This window comes from Equus asinus, chromosome 10 (assembly GCF_041296235.1).
Source record: "Equus asinus isolate D_3611 breed Donkey chromosome 10, EquAss-T2T_v2, whole genome shotgun sequence".
NCBI classification, from domain to species: domain Eukaryota; kingdom Metazoa; phylum Chordata; class Mammalia; order Perissodactyla; family Equidae; genus Equus; species Equus asinus.
In genome coordinates, this window is record NC_091799.1 from 54,383,526 (window position 1) to 54,399,545 (window position 16,020).

The 16,020-nt window shown below is 57.1% G+C and overlaps 1 protein-coding gene across 1 annotated transcript in view; it reads right to left on the reverse strand.

The window, feature by feature from the left end:
- Positions 1 to 16,020, reverse strand: part of ELL (elongation factor for RNA polymerase II) — a 72,201-nt gene that overhangs the window by 3,886 nt on the left and 52,295 nt on the right. The window contains exons 5-10 of the mRNA XM_014831561.3: positions 13,580 to 13,845; positions 10,198 to 10,322; positions 4,963 to 5,059; positions 3,208 to 3,682; positions 479 to 545; positions 112 to 283 (exon numbers count right to left, since the gene is read on the reverse strand). Of these exons, the coding sequence (XP_014687047.3) occupies positions 112 to 283; positions 479 to 545; positions 3,208 to 3,682; positions 4,963 to 5,059; positions 10,198 to 10,322; positions 13,580 to 13,845 (1,202 nt within the window). The remainder of the gene's footprint in view (positions 1 to 111; positions 284 to 478; positions 546 to 3,207; positions 3,683 to 4,962; positions 5,060 to 10,197; positions 10,323 to 13,579; positions 13,846 to 16,020) is intronic.

Below are 16,020 nucleotides of genomic sequence, written 5' to 3' on the forward strand. Positions count from 1 at the left end.
GACAGGCCTGAACCACGATGGGGGAAGGAGCAGTCAGCAGGGCCCTCGGCCCAGAACACGACGGAGCAGGTGTGCGGGTGCCAGCAGCGCCCACCGCGGGCGGGGCTCTACCTCATACTCCTCGGAGCCCTGGGACAGCTGCCGGAGCTGGGCGTCGAGCTGCGTGAAGCGCCGTGTGATCTGCTCGATGCGGGCGTGCAGGTCGCGGTACTCGCTATACTCGGCATTGAAGTCATTCTTGTAGCTCTGGCGCTGCTCTGAGGAGGAGATGGTGGCGTATTTCCTGGGGAGAGAGGGGCCGGCGGGGCTCAGGGGGCCAAAGCAGAGGCCAGAGTGCCCAAAGCATGCGGCCGGCCCACCCAGGAAGCTGCCCCGACCTCGAATAGGCTGGGCGATTGGGGACACAAATGCACCTGGAGTCAGCTCTGCCTCTGCTAACCCACAGGTGGGAGGAGCAGCCGAAAAGGGAAGTACTCACAGCAGGTAGTCGGGGGTCTCTGAGGTGGACGTGGGGACGCTTGAGCTGCTGCAGGCCCCATTTAAACCTACAAAGAGCAAATGCGGATCTGCTGAGTCCACACCTCCTGCGTCCACCAGGCAGGATCTGAACAGGTTCACGCTCCCTCGTCTGAAGGACACAGAGGGACGGCAGAGGGGGAGGCTGTGTGGAGAGGGGGCCAGGCCACCCAGGGGGAGCCAGGACACCAAAGGTGTGAGCATGGGGCAAGTGCTGTCGAGCCACCTGGGGGCCCACCCGTGGGAGAGGTGGTAAGCGAGCATATGGTGGCGGGGGCATGTGTCCCTGAACCACAGCTGTGCAGAGCACAGGGCGCCCAGGTGGTGCTGTGGACACGTTTTCAGCCAGCAACTGAAAGGACAGGTTAATTGTGGGCCAAAGCCTGGGCAACTCATCCAGAGCTGGACCCATCCAGAGCCTTTGCTGCCTCAGCTGACCTCGTGTAAAAGGTCACCAAGCAGAAAACAGGTGACCCCTGGCTGGCCAAGTCCCTCCGCTGCCCCACTCTCCAGCCTCACAGGACGAAGACGGATGGCCACCAGAGAAGGCCCCAGCTCCTGCCCGCACCTCTCACTGCTGATGGCGTCGAGGTCCCTGTGGGTTCCCATCCCTGGTCTGAGCCCCACCAATTCTCCTTCTTCCCCCTGGATGCCAGGCCACAGGCTCCAAGGGGCAGCCCCAGAACAGAGCCAGGCTAGAGGCACCAAGGGCCATGCCCCAGCCATCTGACAGTGGAGCTGGAGGATGTCCCTAGCCTACCCGAACTGCAATCTAGTTTTTATCCCCTCAGGACTTTATCCAGATGGCCTCTTCCCCCAACATAGAAGTGATGTGATCACTTGGTAGCACCTGTTGGGGTCAGAGGCAATCACGGGGCAGGGCTGGGACAACAGGGCCAGACTAGAGGACAGTGCCACGCAGAAGGGTGGGTTACAATGATGCCTGTCCCTCTGCTCCAGGGACATGTGATGACCTGGAGCCTTCTGCAGCAAGTAGGGGTGTGCAGAGAACAACGCCACTGTCACACAGAGGCAGGGGTTTCCTGCTCGTGTGCCTTCGCCTGGGATCAGCGGGCCTGAGCTCAGCCTGGCACACCGCACCCCCCACCTCGGAAGAAGCCGCAGCAGCAGGATGGGGGCCTCTAGGCAGGCACCAGGGAGCTTTGCGTCCACCCATTATCATCATTTGAGCTGCCTGAGACATGCTGCTTAAGACAGATCACGTGGTGCCAGGCGGAGCTTCTGGTGCCTCAACAGATGTCCTTTTTCTTTTCCTTGGGCCATCTACTCTCCGCTTTGCCTGATCCCAAACCTCACTTTCTCACCTTTGCCTGGGGATAAGCTGCCCAGGGCTGATGCACACTGGGCTTGATCCACAGGCGTCTGAGCCCCAGGCCTGGGGCTGGTCTGGGCAGCACCCTCCTGGCCCCACCCTATCCCCCTGCCTTACAGTCTTCCTCCTTCCCAGGGCCCCGCCAGAAGCACACACATGACGTTTCACTTCTGCCCTATGGGACAGAACGTGCTGCCCGGCTGAGCCTGCTCAGGGCCTGTCTCCCCAGGCAGGACTCAGATTAGAGGGGGCACTCAGGGAACCAGGCCTCCTTCTCCCCCTTGGCCTAGCCACAGACACTGGGAAGCCTGGTGGGCAGTAGGGCTGAGAGGAACTGAGGACTGACCCGGTCGGCCACATTACACCAGGACCTGTCCTCAGCCAGAGCAGGGGCTGGCATGGCCTTTCTGCAGGGCAGTGGAGCAATTCATTACAAAGACTTAAGGAGCAGCTCCACCCTGATTCAGAAATACCCCATGCTCAGGACCCTCCTGGGGAAAGAGCCTGAAAGCTGCAGGAGGTGACACGGCCAAGCTGCCCAGGCCCCACGCTGCAGCCCAGGCCCCCACATGGCAGGCACAGCTGCGCCTCTGTTGCTTCATCATGCTGATTAGGTTAAGCTAGAGCCACGAGAGACATTCAGCTCAGGTTCCCAGGGCTGTAAACTAGGGGTGGCCCAGGTTCTGGGGGTGATGACCCCCATCCCCACTACCAGTCTAGCCTGTCCATATGCCTCCCCAGCAGCCCTGGCCCCGCAAAGGTCTCCCCGTTCAGTGCACAGCCCCAGCCAGCCTGGTACCCCCCTCACTGTGGCTGCCATCTCAGGTCTCTTGACTTCCACCTTCCCCACTCACTGTGTGACCTCGTTCCAGCTCTTACCACAGGCTGTTCTACAGACAGTCTCCCACCTCCTTGTGGCCCCCACCTTCCAAACCCTTTCTCCACTGGCTGAAAAGCTTATTCCTCTGCAGCCCCCACCCCACCCTGCTCCCTTCTCAGTGTCTGGGTCCATCCTGCTGCCAGAGCTGCAGCCTGCTCTCATTCCTCTCCCTGTGCGCTGTCCTCTCCTGTGAGCCTCAGCCCCATCAGGTTCCAAGCCCCCAGCACCAGCCTGGCACACAGCAGGACTGCAGGAGGCTCCGGGGCCAAGATAGCCAGGGCATTCGCAGACAATCGGATGCAAGAACACAGGGTGCAAGGGGCCCAAATGTGCAGGGTGAGCCAAAGTTGGGGCTCATGGGGTGGTACAGCCCCCTCGTACCCTGGGGAGTCAGGGTGGGCATGGGGCCAGTGCTCCAGCTCCTAGCAGTGCCCGCCTGCAGAGCCTCCTGCCCCTGGGCCTGCCTCTCGGCACCTACCCGGGACATCTGGCGGGGCTCCAAGGGGGCCAGGCACATGGTCTGGCGGCTGGGCCTGGGGCCTGTCCTCAGCCGCCCTCTCCTTGTCTTTGTGCTTCTTGGACTTCTTCTTTGACTTGCTGCGCAAGGAGCCACTGTGGGGCCTGCTGGGCTGGGCACAGTCCATCAGCAGGGGCAGGCTGAGGCGCTCAGTTGGGGCCAGGGTGGCCACATCCCCATGCTCACAGTCCCGGCCACTGTGGCCCAGATCATTGCTGACATCAGCCAGGGGGTCATGGGCCCGAGGGGGCTCCAGCCGCGGGGGCAGGTGGGAGTCTGTGCTGGGCGGCAGGCCCGGGGTAGGCAGCAGGGGCTCACGGCTATGGGGTGTGCTCAGCTTCCCATTGACTGCGGGCTGAATTCTCTGAGTGAAGTGCGATATCCTGGGTTTCTTGTTGGCCAGGGGGTCGATGAAATCAGGAGGCTGTGGCCGTTTCTGCGAAGGAAGGGAGACAATTTCAGAGGGTAGCCTGTGCCCAGAGCTACTGATGTGCTCCAGGGAGCGGATGGGCAGCAAAAGGCCAGCCCTGAGCTGAGAGAGGCCAGGCAGCCCCAGGTCTTGAGGAAAGCAAGCGCCCGCATGCAAGGCCCGCTCGGGCCACATGGTGGCGCCCGGACACCAGCCAGGCAGGGGACTCCTGGAGCTCAGCTGGGCCCAAAGGTGACAGAGCAGAGGAAGGGCAGTCAGGTCATCAGCAGGCCAGGCTCCAGCCCTTAAGGGCCATCTCTAGGGATTAGTCTAAAACAGCACTGTGCTCAGCATCTTCCCCAGACAATGGCAACAGTGAGAGAGCCCAGTCTGAGGGACACAGGGCAGCCCCACAGGCCGTGACTGTCATCCTCAGACCCCTAACTATCTGGATCCCCATGGCAACCCTGTGAAATGGAGTGAGCCACATCCCCTTTTCAAAGATGAGAAGACCGAGCCTGTGAGGCATGGCCAGACCACAGGAGGGGAGCCAGGATTAGGCCAGGTGGTCCAGGCCCAGGGGGCAGTGGTGGGGATGTGGGTGAAGTAAGGCCCTTTGGCCCCATGTTGGCCCCACAGCATAGTGTGCATGGGGGGCTTCAAGGCCATGGATGTAGACTGGGTGCCTCCAAGGCAGAGGAGGAGGAAGGAAGAGAGGGACTGGCGAGTTGGGGGCCAGGGACGTGGGACTCGGAAGTCAGAGCACACAGGTAGGCAGGGAGACAGCTTTCACCAAATAGCTTAAGCAATGGTGAGGGGGGCATGGCTGAGCTCCCCCTAGCCAGAGCCAGGCGGGAGCCACCCCCCCCGCCCCCGCCAGTGAAGCTCTCCCAAGCACCCTTCCTGACCACTGATGAAAATGGCAGCAGCCACTGCTCACGGGGACTAACTGGGCACCAGCCCGGGCCTCAGCCAGCACAACTGATTTCACGACAGCCCTGGGAGGCAGGAGCCCACTGTACAGACATGAGGCTCAGGGCAGTCCAGCAGGCTGCCCTCCCTTGGCCACACCACCAAGAGGTATCCCAGGGAACCACACCCAGGCCCCAGACCCGGGACCCACTGCTTGCGGGAAGCCAGCCAGCTGGTCACTCATTGAAGAAATCTTCCCAGCTCTGAGCCAAGGGTCGAATGGGCTCCCCAGGCACCAAGGTCAGGTCATACCCACGGCTCCAGGTGAGACCCACCCTCCCTCGACACCACCCTCACCACCACCGTGCTATCATACCCACATTGGCAGCTCCTACCTGAGGGGGTGAGGCTGAGCTCCCATGCTCACCCAGAGGGCTGGCAGCAGCAGGGTCTCCAGGGAGGCCACCTGCGCTCTGTGGCTGGCACAGCTTCCTGCAAAGGAGAAGCAGAGTAGGTTGAGGGGCTCTGAAGCAGCATCCCATGGGGTGCACCCACGCCCACTGGTCTCTGCATTGACACCACGCTGACCCACCCACAACTAGTGGTTTGGGAAGGGCCCACGGGCCCGCTGAGCCACAGCAGGGCTGAGCACGATGGGTGCGTCAGGGCCTGGTGGGCAGAGAGCAGCCTGAGCACATCCCACCCCAGGTTCAGTCACAGCTGCCCTGTGGCCGCAGCCTCACTGCTGGCAGGACCACCACACTCATCTAGACCCCCGTTACCATGGACCCATGTAAAACTGACCAGAGACTCAAGGTCCATGTTGTTTCCCTAGGCAAATGAGAGACAGTGGGGTGCTGGCCCCTCCTTTCAAAAACACTGTTCATCCCAACAATAATGCTCCTTTCAGAAACTTTAGAGAATGTAGAAAAGGACTGAGATGACCTGGCCTGTGTCAGGAAGTCCTCCAGGATTCAGCACCTGCCTTCCTGGAAGTCCAGGCCACAGCACCTCCTTGAGGATGGCAGGGGTAGCCCCTGCCCTCCCACCTGAGGCCCGCTTGAACCCGAGCATAACGATGCAGCCAGAGATGAGGGAAGAGACTCCCTAACCCCTGGGCAAACAGAGGCCCTGATAGTGACCCCGGCTTGGGGTCCCTCTCCAATTTGCCTCTCATATTCCCTGAAGCTGCAAGTGTCATGGGAGCCCAGGCAGCTGGCCCCACATTGGCATGCTGCCAAGGGCCCTCCCCACCCTGCAGGAAGGCTGAGGTCTGGGGCCATATCTCCACTGCTCTAACCAGCAACAAGCAGAGGCCACCTCCCTGACCAGTGGCTGTACTCCAGACCACTGATGCGCTCCCCTCCACGGTGGCCTGAAGCGCAAGGAGAGTCATGGGAGGAGTGCCCACAACATGCAGGCACTAGCCAGGGCAGCACAGTGCCCAAGGCAGAGCGGGTGCACTGTCCAGCCACATGCCAGCAACCAGTGCTTCCGGCTACAGATGGAAAATCAAGGACAGGTGTTTACGTGCACTCTCTTTCAAGCCCTCACTAAAAGGCATGAAAGAGACAGGGAAAAAGAGAGAGACAACATTTCTGAAAGCAGAAGTACAACTGGTGACTGTCTTATAGGATCCAAGAAAACCGAGTTCCAGGCTGCAGAGCCCCACAGGCCTGCGGGTGGGAGCCCTGGGACCTCAAACAAGGGGCACCTGCAGGGCTGTCCCCCTGCAGCCCTGCACTGGTGCTGGTCTGCAGTGGGGCTGCAGGGAAGGGAGCCCACAGCACGTCCAGGAGTGAAGGAGCACAGGCCTTCTCCAGGTGGCCGGGAAGTTGCTCGGGCCACACGCGGAAGACACGATGGACAGAGGTGTAGCCTCAGGAGAAGAAATCCCGTGGCAGCTTCGGAAGTAGCACAGCAGACTTCCTGAGGAAGCTGAGCTGCCCAGAGGCAAGTCCTGAAAGGCTGCGCCCGGGCTTCGAGGCAACCAATGTCAGATCCCAAAATAGACAGACAGGAAAATGCATTTGAAAGGAGAGAGACTATAAGGGGATGAAAACTTTAAATCCACAACAAAACACCAGCCTTAATATCCCCAGAAAGACAATGATTTCAACAGATATTTCTCCAAAGAAGATATACAAAATCCAATAAGCACTTGAAAAGATGCTCATCATCATTAGTCATTAGGGAAATCCAAATGAAAACCACAATGAGATACCACCTCATACCCACTAGAAGAAAAAAAAGAAAAACAACAAGTGTTGGTGAGGATGTGGACAAACAGGAACTTTTGTGCACTGCTGGTGGGAATGTAAAATGCTGCAGCTGCCGAGGAAGAGAGTCTGGCAGTTCTTCAAAGTTAAACACAGGATTACCATGTGGCTCAGCAATGCCACTCCCTGGTATGTATGGGAAAGAAGTGAAAATCTATAGCCACACAAATCCTTGTACTAGTCACCATGGCCAAAAGGTGAAAACAACCCAGGTGTCCATCAACAGACAAAAGAATAAACAAAACGTGGTCCAACACACATGGTGGACTATTACCCAGCTATAAAAGGGAACGGAGCTCTGACCCGTGCTACAGCATGGATGAATCTTGACAGTATCATGCTGAGTGAGAGAAGCCTGACACAAAGGGCCACGTACTCTACAATCCCATTTATGTGACACGCCCAGAGAGGCAAATCTATAGAGACAGCAGCAGATTAGTGGTTGTCAGGACCTGGAGCGACAGGGGATGGGGACTGACTGCTAACGTGGGGTTTTGTTTTGGGGTGAATCTTCTAGAAGTAAATAGAGGTGCTGGTTGTACACATTGTCAATGTACTAAATACCACTAAATTGTTCACTTTAAATGAGTGAGGGCTTAAAAGATTTCTGTTATACGAATTGGTCTCAATAAAGCTGCTATTTTTTAAAACTATCTTTAGAGAGAGTAGATTAAAACCAGCATCACTCCCATTGGAATAAGAATACGATGCTACAAAAAGTCAAGAGGAAAGATGCTTGAGAACTAGAAGTAATGGCAAAAAAGAGACAATGGGAGAAGCTGAAGAAATCTCCCAAAAATACAAAAAAAGAGTGAGAGAGAAATGACGACAGGAAGTCAACAGTGAGCGGCCCCAGGAGCACAGCCCCCAGTGGCAGCATCAGAGGAAGCGCGAGGGAGGCCAGTGAAGGCCTCTTCATGACTGCCTGGAACAGGAAGGATGGGGCGAGTTCTCAGACGTGCGGGCTGCGGCACTGCCCGGGAGCACCGCCAGGCCAGCCTGTGACAGTGCAGAGGCGCACAAGGCCAGGTTGGGAGCCTCCAGGACTTCCCTGAGGCCAGGCTTCAACGTGGAGGAAAAGTTCCTTTGGATCTGCAAGTCTAGACTTGGCCAACTACCGGTCTGTGTGACTGCCGCCCAGGCGTCAAGACGTGGCCAGCGGACCTCCCAAAGCACTTTCCTCAGAGAGACACTATGGGAGCTGCACCCCGTCAGCACCAGGGCAGAGCCGCAGACCAGGAACAAGAGGCCCCGAAAGAGAGGGCAGCAGCTCCCGTGGAACCTGCAGGACCCACCCATCCATTCAAAGTGACAGGAGGCAGTAGGACAACCAGGGGGAGCTCAGGGTTAGCTGTGAAGGACAAAGGACACTGAGCAGAGAGAGCAACCACGCAGCCAAGAGGGTTACCACCAACTCCAGGGAAAGCAAGTGGGTGTGAGCTGGATGGAGACTGCGCTCAGGCTGTCCAGGCTGGGCCCTGGACACGGGCAGGTCGGGGGGACTGGGGCCAGGCATGGTCACTGAGGCCTCACCCTGCAATAGGATGCCCACAGACACTGCCTGGGCTGGGCCAGGCCTGAGCAGCTACACAGTGGGGACTAGAAGTGCTGAGGAAGCACCAAAAGAAACTCGGCTGACAATGGAGTGGGTGTCTGCCCAGAGTGAAGCCACAGGCCCGGCAGAGCCTGGGAGCATGGGTGCGTTTCACTCAGGGAGGAGCTTAGAACTAGGAGGAGGGAAAGGAGGCAGCACAGCTCCTGGGGTGACACTGGTCCCTAAGCCCCCCTGTAACAATGGCAACACCCCAAGGCCCCGTTTGTCTTTCTTGCCGTGAGGCTGCAGCTTCCAGAACTGCTCTAAATGGGGCTGTCTTCAGGGAGGAAGCAACCAAAACAAGAAGAAAAGCTGTGCAGACTGCGCTGAGGGTGACCTTCTGTGTGGGTGTGGCGTCAGGGATGTTGACTCTGACCTCGGCACACCAACCACTTGGAGATTCCAAGGGCAGAAGTACTGCCAGCATCCTGAGTGGTTTCCAGCAAGGCCGACAAAGAGGGGCACAGCGCTGGCCCAAGTGCCCTCAGGCTTGCACGAGCCCAGCAGCTCACTCAGCAGAGCGCAAGGGAGAAAATGTGAGCCTGGAACTGCACTGAGCTCCCGAGCACATGGCTCCAGGAACCACCCACCCGATACCCCTCAACCTTCAGCCCAGGCGCTGTTTCCTAACACTCCCCCACCCCCCACCACACACAAACATGCACAAGGGCTGCTCACTTGGGGTCTGAGATCAAGGGGCACTTAGTGAGAGGCTGAGGAAGGATGGGAGCAGCCTCTCCAGGCCCCTGGAGTGCCCCTCACCACCTCAGAGCACCTGGGTGGGTGCAGTAGATCATTTCAACACTGGAACCTTTGCCAAAAAATGTGTGATGGATGAAAACACCTGTAGGAGGTGACCATGCCCACCTGAGAAATGCTTAGCTGGGCAACAGAAGACCCCAGGGAGGGGACACTGGGGAAGGGGAGTCTTCTGCCGAGACCATCTCCTGTCAGCCTCCCCAAACACCCAGAAATGGCCAGCCAGAGGAGTCACCTCAGGCCAGCAGGTGAGCACTCACAGGGACAAGGAGGAACTTGAGGTTCAGCTTGAGTGGCTCAATTTAGCTATACTTTCCAGATGCAATTACTGCTTTAAACAGCTGAACTTAAAAAAATAACCTTCATAAATAGCTCCAAGGCCCTGAGAAATCACTTAAGGACTAATTAGCCTATCAGCCTGCTCTGAACAGGCTGCACTTCAGAGCCAGCACGCCCCAGGCAGGCATCGGCAGGGAGGGAAATCATTAATTGCTTGCCTGAGCCAGGTGCCTACTTAATCACTTCTCCCCAGAGCCACTGAGGCCCCTCCTGACCTCAGGTCACAATTCATCTGAGGGGACACGTTTAATAAACGCTGCTTAATCACGTCTGGGGGGAGTTTTATTTTGCTTTGTTTTTCTCTGCTTCACATTCTTGAGAAGTTCTTTCTAAGAAGGCAGAGGCCTTCAGCAGAAGCCTGTAGGGAGGCACCGTCTGGGGTAGAAGCTTGCTAGGAAGAAGCAGTGCAAGTGGTCTAGGTGGACTGAGGCCTTCTGTCCCAGCATTCTGGTGTTCACACCCTCTACCCCACCAACTCCCAGTGGGCCACCCAGGCAGTGGGGAAGATGGCCTGTCTCCACAGACCCCTTCATCCTGCTCGCAGGCCCCACGGCCTTCGGGACCAGATGAGGCCACCCCAGGGTCCTTGGGATGAGGTCTGCCCCAGGCCCAGGGGTGGGGGACACGCCCAGAGACAGAAGATGGGGAGGCGATGTTACCGGATGAGCATTCGCTTCAGTAGCTGCTGGTCCCCCTCCGAGTAGCCAGGCCAGTCCTTCTGCACGTCCTTATACACACAGTCCTTCAGTGTGCATGTGCTGTCCTTGGCATTCACGTTGGCCACCTGCAAGACAGAGCCAGCATCACCTTGCAGGAAGCCCGGGAGAGGCAGACGTTCCTGAAAGCATTTGATAGGGGGAGGGGAGAAGAGACACAGAGGCACACAGGGAGACATGGAAGGAGAAAGAGGACAGCACCCCACCCCCCAGGTCCCTTGCACACCAGGGCAGTGACCCTGGGAAAAGCCAGGGTAGCTGGTCCAGACGCACACATCTTACAGGTGCTGGAGGCCAGGTTGGCTCCAAAAAGAGGGGCTACCACTGTATTCCCAAGACCCCATCACAGCCTCCTACTGCTACAGATTGAAGGTTTCTGTCATCCCAAAATTCATGTTACATCCTTTTTTTTTTTTTTTAAAGATTGGCACCTGGGCTAACAAGTGTTGCCAATCTTTTTTTTTTTTTTCTGCTTTATCACCCCAAAGCCCCCCTGTACACAGTTGTATGTCTTAGTTGCAGGTCCTTCTAGTTATGGGATGTGGGCCGCCACCTCAATGTGGCCTGATGAGCGGTGCCATGTCCGCGCCCAGGATCCGAACCCTGGGCCACCGCAGCAGAGTGCGCGAACTCAACCACTCGGCCACGGAGCCGGACCCTCATGTTACATCTTAAGCCCCAACATGAGTGTATTAGGAGGGGGAGCCTTTGAGAAGGATTAGTCCCCTTCTAAAAGAGGCTCCAGAGAGTTCCCTCACCCCCTCGCCACACGGTAACACAGCAAAAAGATGCCATCCTATGAACCAGGATTGGACGTCTCACTAGACATCCAATCTGGCGGCGCCTTGATCTTGGACTTCCCAGTCTCCAGGAACTGTGATGAGTAAACACCTGCCATTTATCAGCCACGTAGTCTATGGTATTCCGTCACAGCAGCCCCAACGACCTAAGACGTCCCATCTCAGAGCTGCCACTCCTACGGCAGTCAGCTGAGGCTGGGGGTGCTGGGTGAAGGGTGCTGTAGGCTGAGCCCACCTTCCCTGTGACCAGCCAGCCCTGTTCCTGTTGGTTAACAAAGGCTGAGCTTGTCTCCAAGACTGTTTGCAAAGATGGATGTAAAAAGCCTCTGCCCTCAGGGTGCTTGAAGGAGCTCAGCTCCCACCCTGAAGCCGGCACCTCCCCGCCTCCCCAAGCACCCTGGTCCAGCACTTGCTTGTGCAGCTGTGTGGCTGGCACAGCAGCCACTGTTTTCACGATCACTGGGTTCTAAGGTGACTCCACGTCACAGCAGCCTCCACAGGGAGCACTTTCTAATGGATGAGTAATACTCCACTGAGTGGCTATGTGGGGATTTACTCGAACGCTTCTCCTTTGTTGGACGCTGTTGCCGATTACAGTTTCTCTGAAGCATAAACAGATGTCACTGCGTGCAGGCTTTTCCATGCTGGCGACAGTTTTCTTCGGCCAGCTTCCCAGAAGTGGGTCAAAGGCTCTGAACATTTTTATGGCTCTTGGTATGTTTTGCTAAAACGCTCTCCAGGAGAGCCACCCACCCATCAACACTCCCACCCACGGAGGACAAGCCTGCGGGTGTCTCTGAGGCCCAGCCAGGCCCAGGGACAGATGTCTGAATGCTTGGCTTTGCACGTTTTCAAACAAGGAGGAGAAAAGGTGCCTTGGAGGACTGTGGTTTCATCAGATTCCCTGGTCACTGGGGGAGGCTAGAAATGACCAGCCTGGGTGAGGCGCAGCCCGAGACCTTCCCCTTCTCCAAGCTATTGGGGTCCTGCCGCCCCCCACAATCACCGGGGAGAACAAGTTGGGTAGTCAACACAGAAGCACGAGGCAGATGGGACTGCCTGGGAGAAATGAAAGCAGGCACAGGGAGGACGCTCTGCCTACAGCTGCCAGCTGCACTGTCCCCTAGGAGGCTGCCAAACCCAAGCTGACCGGAGAAGCCAGAGCCCAGCACAGTGCCTCTCTGGTCCTGGGAAAGGGCTGGGAGCAGCAAGAGCATCTAGTGGGTTAAAAATCAGAGCAGGGAGCCCAGGCAAAACCTGTATCAGTACCCCTGGACCCTCACTCTCCAGGGAACTGAGCCCAGTGTTCCTGCCACATCTGAGACCACTCAGGGGTAAATAAAGGCATAACCACGTGCTTGGTCAGCTCTAAGTTTCACATTCTGTGTCTGAGGGGCTCATGTGTTTCATCTTCATTCTGGGCACAAATAGGGCAAGCAAGGAGGACAGGAGGGAGGGCATCTCTAAGAATGCCACACAGGGGGGCTGAGGGCCCAGCTGGACAGCAGTGCGGGCTGCAGGCACATCCAGGGGTGGGTGCGGGTCCCACCCGTGTCTTCAGTCCTGACTCATGTCTGACAACTCTGTCAAGCTCCCTCAGCCCTGCCTTGGTTTCCCCATGCTGCAGAGGGAGGCTCTGGGCAGTGCCTGGCCCAGGGGAAGTGCCTCCCATGTACCTCCCTCGAATTCCTGAGGACAAGGCTGACACATGTGACTTTCCAAGGAAATGAGCCCCCCGGGAATGTCGTTCCTGGTTCTGGAGCTTTCTGGATGCTTTAGCAAGCCTCTTTGCCAGAAAAATTTCTGGGCCATGAAGCCACATATCTATCTTCTAATAGGCCCCAAGCCAACTCCTGAGCTCACTGGGAGAAGTGTCGATGCTCGGCCCTCACCAACACAACCTCCACACGAGGGGATGGCAGCCCAAGAGGCCAAATCTGCGTGGAGGCACCTAGTGAGCAGACATGGAAGGCCCCAAGGTCCTAGTGACGTGAGGGGCCAGCGAGCACCTCAGCCCACGGGACACAGGAGTTTCCCTAGGTAGGGGGATGGAGGAGGCACCATCCCACGACCCCAGGCATCTATCTAGGGGTGGGGCTGGGCCCCGGCCCAGATCTACATCCGTGCAGCTCCATCTTTTCTGCTTCCCATTTAGCCCTTGTGCCCACGAGAGGTGCTGCAGTCAGGCCCCAGTCACAGGCGGAAGCCGGTGGGTCCAGATGTGAAGCCCCTTCCCAGAGCTACAGCCAGTGAGCAGCAGGGGTCCACCTGACTGTTGACGCCGAGGCTGAGCTCTCACTAACTCACATATGGGTGCCCTTGGCTTCACTTGATTCTAAAAACCTCGTCTTAGATCCCCATGCTGTGCCTGCGTATTAGCAGATGGAAAGGAGGAAGGTCTTGGGCCCACCCCTGGGCCTCCAGACAGTGAGCACCAGGCTCCCCACCCACTCTTGTCCAGAGCGTCTACAGCAGCCACTTGCAGGCCACTAGACCCCACCCTCAAGCCCTGGGAAAGCACGCACCTGCTGGAGGAGGCCATCCAGTGCATCCTTGTCTGCCTGGGTCAGGCCGTCCTTCTGCAGCCGCAGCAGCAGCTCAGCCTTCCGGTAGGGCCTCAGCGCCAGGAGGTGTAGTACCCGATCACGGAAGGGCCTCTGAGACACCCCACTAACACCACTAACGCTGCTCTTCTTGATGGCACTTGCCGGGTTGATGGGGGTGGCCCGCTTCCTGGAGGGCACGGCATCTGTCGCCCCTGGGGCTGGTTTCCGAAACTGAACCTTCTTGCCTGTAAAATGAGAGCCAGGGCATCAGGGACTAAAGCGGGTGAAAGGGTGGCTGAGGTGTTCCACCACCTGGACAACACCGAGTTCCCAAGTAAGCAGACACATGGACGCCCACAGGCTTGAGACATGGAAAGTGACGACTAACAGTCCCACGCCCCTGTCAAGCCCAAGGGGAAGATGGTTTGAGCTGCATCCAGCACAGCCTGCTTGATGGGGACCCTGGGTGGCCGAGCATACCACCTGCTGAGCACCCACAGTTCACTAGACACCTGCAGGGCCCCCAGTCTCAGAAGTGGGAGCTGCAGGAAGTAGAAGTGCATTTATAGCCTTAACTGACTTCATCACGGGCAGCCTAAATGCTGGGGACCCAAAATGCCGGACCACTATGGGGAGGAGGCTGACATTAAAAGGGGGGGGGGGGTTGTTCCTAATAAAAAATAAAATATTTTTTAAAAAAGGGGCCGGCCCCATGGCCCAGTGGTTAAGTTCGCACACTCTGCTTCGGCGGCCCAGGGTTTCAACAGTTCGAATCCTGGGCGCGGACATGGTACCATTCATCAAGCCATGCTGAGGCGGTATCCTGCATGCCACAACTAGAAGGACCCACAACTAAAAGGACACAACTATGTACCAGGGGGGCTTTGGGAGAAAAAGGAAAAATAAAAAATAAAATCTTTAAAAAACAAAAGGGGGGGAGGATTCCTGAAGTGCCAGAGACAGACGCCTCCAGAGCCTGCACGTCACGGCACCAAGTTGGCCCCAGGGGATCCACTGTGTTCTTTGATGAAAAGGGAGGTGTGCACGAAGGCAGCAGGGCAGCTTGAGCAGCTGCTCTGGAGACCCTGGGGTGTGAGCAGCTCCCTAGCTGCAGCCGGAGGCACTCCTCAGGCAGAGGTCCCTGTGCTTGGAGCCCTGGGCCGCCCCTTGGTGAGCCCCCAGTACTGCTCTCCAGGGAGGGCACCTCCCCTCGGAGTTGTTAACCCCACCTGGAATGGCGTCCACCACCTGGGAACATGAGCAAAGTCAGCACTCGCCTTGAGTCCTTCAGCCAAAAAGCTCTCTCCATGACAACTTCCTTTTGCTCTTATCCTTGATATCTGATTTCTCAAATTAGCACAGGAAGAAGTGCTTTTATAATCCTTATAGTCAGACTTCATCCCCAGAGGACCCGGCTGGTAGGCAAGAGGCCTGACAGCCGATATGCATGGCTGCGGCTTCAGAGGCCAGTAGATGAGTGTTTCTAAAAGAACCTAAATTGCTGCAAAAACTCTCATTGTACCCAAAGTAGTACAAGACAAATTTCTGAACAAGTGTTTGGCCGAAGGACCCACACACTGATTATGTGTATGAATATCCACAGTCGCATCTTTAGGTGAGAACAGGAGGGCGAGAAGCATTTTTAGACTCAGGCAGGTGGCTCTCTACCGAGTGGCAGCTCATGGCCCAGGGCCCTGGCCCTGGGCACACACGGCCACATCCATGGGGACCCAGCACTGACTGGCACGACTGATGCCTGCGCTGATGTCTGGGGTTTCATTCAGAGCCAATGCCACTGCTAAGCAAGTGAAATCACATGCTGCTTTGGGGGAGTTTGAAATCCTCCTGCCTTTTCTTTCTTTTTCTTCTTTTTTTGAGGAGGATTAGCCCTGAGCTAACATCCGCAGCCAAGCCTCCTCTTTTTGCTAAGGAAGACTGGCCCTGAACTAACATCTGTGCCCATCACCCTCTACTCTATATGGGGGACACCTGCCTCAGCATGGTTTGACAAGCGGTGCTAGGTCCATGCCTGGGATCCAAACCAGTGAACCCCAGGCCCAGAGTGCGCAAACTTAACTGCTGCACCACCAGGCCAGCCCCATTCCCACCTTTTCTTAAAAAACAAAAAACCCAAAGAGCCATCAAGGTTCTGGTTTGCTGGAAGCCGTTTCACACCCCTCTCAGGCCTGACGCCCTTCTTCCCCGGCAGTGAGTTCTGATGACTCTTAAACTTGTCGGGGTCCAGGAAGCGGGAAGACTGCAGCAGGATGACGGAGCTTTCTAAATAAACAGTACTGTTCCCTCCACTTTTAATGTTTTCAGTGTCTCAACTTCACCAAAATTGTTTCCAAGCACATGCTGAGCTGCCAGAGGCTTCCCGCTGAGCAGAGAATCCACACATTTCCTTCCTGGTTGTCATA